The 3,547-nt window shown below is 37.8% G+C and overlaps 1 protein-coding gene across 1 annotated transcript; it reads right to left on the bottom strand.

Moving 5' to 3' along the window:
* On the bottom strand, nt 1–387 carry LOC143592464 (uncharacterized). The gene has a single exon (XM_077072375.1). The coding sequence runs from the start codon at nt 385–387 to the stop codon at nt 1–3; it is 387 nt and encodes a 128-aa protein (XP_076928490.1).
* Between the last annotated feature and the right edge of the window lie 3,160 nt (nt 388–3,547).

A 3,547-nucleotide genomic window follows, 5' to 3' on the forward strand; every position in this document is an offset into this window, starting at 1 on the left:
TCACGTTGAATGCATTTCCTCTGCTTCAATACCTTCATCATTTCCCGCCATCGACTTCACAGCACTCAACGACTCCACACTCCGCCTGAGAATCAATCTCACGGTCGCAATTAAATGAACGGTAGGATCCGGCGGTCTACAAAACGACACGTGGCGCGCCATAGCTTCTTCGGTGCTAATCAGCCTCTTGCTCTTAACGATCTCGTATTTAACCGCCTCACCGCATAATCCACAGATCCATTTCCGAAGGTACCGTTGGCGAATGCGTTCTATGTACTCCGGTGTACACTCTTCCGTCAGTCCGCAGCATTCGCACTCGACTTCTGTTGCTTCGGGTGGTGGTTTGGAGGATGTTACTGGTGGCGATGGCGAGTCTGTTGCAGGCATTATTATTGCGTCGCTCATTACGGTAGTGGACATCTAAAAATTATTATTAACGTATTTAGTCAGTAAATTGTTTCAAATTAATATCATGAATGAAGAAATGAATACAGGTCCAGGTGGTACCGGTTGTGTTAGGTTAGGTTAGGTGTCGGTACAGATTGTGTTCGTTCGGTCGGTACTGGCCAGTACCGATCAAACACAATCGGTGCCGGCAGGTCACTTGACCGAACACAATCGGTGTTTGGCACCTAACCAAACACAATAGGTGCTGGCATGATTGTGTTCGGTTGGCAGTGATACCTTACATAGCGGTACCGATTGTGTTATGTTGATACTCTGGTACGGTATCGGTATTGTACAAGGTGCATGACACCGAACGAACACAATAACACAATCGGTGTACTTGGCCAAACACAATAGGTGCCGGCACTATTGTGTTCGGTGGGCAGTGATACCTTGCATACCGGTACAGATTGTGTTATGTCGATACTGGTATGGCATCGGTATTGTACCAGGTGCCTGACACCAAATGAACACAACCGGTGTCTAGCCCTTGGCCAAACACAACAGGTGCCGGTACGATTGTGTTCGGTCAATAGTGATACCTTACATATCGGTACCGATTGTGTTATGTTGATACTTGTATGGTATCGGTATTACACAACCGGTGTCTGGCACCTGGCCGAACACAATAGGTGCCGGTATGATTGTGTTCGGTCGGTAGCGAAGCCTTGCATACCAGTACCGATTGTGTTATGTGATACCGGTACGGTATCGGTATTGTACCAGGTGCCTGACACCGAACGAACACAACAGGTGTCTGGCATCTGGCCGAACAAAATAGGTGCCGGTACCGGTTGTGTTCTGTCGATACTGGTACGTATCAGTATTGTACCAGTACTCGATAAAAAATGTTCTTCCTGGTAAACTAGGAAAAATTGAAATCAAATAAGTGAATTACCAGCAGATGCAGCTCGATAACGTAACAATTATCCTTCAATTCCAAGAATTTACTTCTAAATACGACGATGATTGTTATCGATTAGTCGATTATCTCTCTGTTTCCCAGTCTACATCTTTAAGCTTGAATTTGCTAGGAAATTGGAAGTAAAATCTAAGAAACATTTTACAGATTGATTTCAAAAAAGCTGCAACAAATCGTCTATCAAAACTAACTCTTGAAAAAAATTTTAATTAAAATAGAAGAGAAATGAATCAATTGATTAAGTGAAGAAAGTGAAGGGGGGAAGAAAGGAGAGTGAAGGGATGCTGGTTTTGTAGAGGTGGGGATTAATTAGGTGTTGGCCAATGATTAAGTGTGTAGAAATGTGGATTAGAATTCACAACAATATATGAAGAAGCTCAATGATTATTAGAGTTTAAAATGGGAGAATAGAATCTAACACATTATATACAGGCTATAGTGGATTTAATAATTTCAAATTTTATTAAAGAATGAAATAATGGATAAGTGCCAATGTGCCATTATCATTTCCATGTTTAACCTCTTATTATCACATTTAATAATTTAATAATAACAAACCACCAAATACCAGTAGGTCTAGTGGTAGCCCCATGACTTAGGAGAGGTCTTTCGAGTTAAGTTAGAGAGTTTTCCTAGTTGTGGGTTTCCTCTTGAAAGGGCTGGATTACGTTCTGTTTTTGGACAGAAGGGTGATCCCGGATGTCCGAACTTTTGCTGTTAATTCTGTTTTTCGAGCGTAAGGATAATCCCGGGTGTCTGAACCTTTGCTGTTAATAATAATAACAACAACAACAATAGTAATAAACAACCGGTTGTCTTTTGTTTATATTGTACTTAAACAGATCACTTATTAATGAATTCGTTTCCTACATGTTTGCAAGTCATGTTATCACACCCGTGAACTCGTTCAATACTCTTTCGGATCCCTTAAGATAGACGAGTTATACTAATCATGTTTAGGATATACATTATGATATGTGTTACGCTTCACCTGATATTTGAAATATATATTTGAAATGGCAAAAGACGTCATTTATATTTGACCTGATATTTCAAATATATGAAATATATATTTGAAATGAGTATATATGATATTTTCTTCTAGTATATTAATCGTGTTACGCATGCCCGAATACAACCCGTGTTATTATTTTATATAGTAACACGGGTTGTATTCGGGCATGCGTAACACGATTAATACCCCTCACCCAAACCATTTTTCTTTAATTCAAAAGGCTATGACTAGATTTTTGGTACAAATTATACTCTCATTTCATTATGGTAAACCGTTGTAACGGATTTCAGCATGAACCAGCAAACCAAAATTAAAATCTTAAAACATTAACCGAATAATTTTGCCTCAATTCTTACGCTTTCGAACTTGTTAGTTAATATTCAACGGTAATAGTTGTTAGGAACTAGTATCTTCCTTTGAATGGCAAATCTTACTAGTTACTACACAATCTATTAAGCATGACTGTTTAGTTGTTAGGGTAGGAAAATTGATAATTGGATGATAATAATTTGTGTAAGTTGTTGCCACATAAGCCTAAAGATGATAATTCATATTCATATCAACTGATATGACGATCCAACCAAAAGAATGATTGACAATAATCTAATACCTACTAGAATGTGTGTGTTTCTAGACAAGTTGCTATTTTTCTAAACAAATGTAGCATAAATAAGAATTAATGAAATTCTAGGCTATGTGTAGTATCGTATATACTACAAGAAAATATCATATATACTCATTTCAAATATATATTTCATAAAATACAATTTATTAATTATAGACAAAATGGCAAAAGACGTCCTTTACGTTTGACCTGATTTTCATTAGACGTCCTTTAATGAAAGAAATAGCAAAAGGCATAATTCATGTTTCAAATTTGTTTCACGTTATGTCCTTTGTCACTAACCTTGTTAAATATTTCTGTCAAATTTGGTCATGTGCAGGGCACATGAGGGTATTTTTGTAAATTCATATATTTTTTTAATAATTAAAATAAAAGAATAAAAATATTTTCCTCTCTCTCTCTTTCTCTCTCTCTCTCTCTCTCTCACCATCCACCTGCACCACAGACCAAACCACCACCGGACCACCGCAAACCACCGCTTAAAGACCAATCCAATCGATTAGGAATAATCTAAGATCTGAAAAGTCCAATCCATTCA

The sequence above is a fragment of the Bidens hawaiensis genome, unplaced genomic scaffold, assembly GCF_021521415.1.
Source record: "Bidens hawaiensis isolate Kalapana, Puna unplaced genomic scaffold, B.hawaiensis_p1.1 tig00040815_1, whole genome shotgun sequence".
Taxonomy (NCBI): Eukaryota; Viridiplantae; Streptophyta; class Magnoliopsida; order Asterales; family Asteraceae; genus Bidens; species Bidens hawaiensis.

What these genes read in the sequence shown, in the direction of transcription:
- LOC143592464 (XM_077072375.1), bottom strand. Translation starts at nt 387, where the DNA reads ATGCCTGCAACAGACTCGCCATCGCCACCAGTAACATCCTCCAAACCA.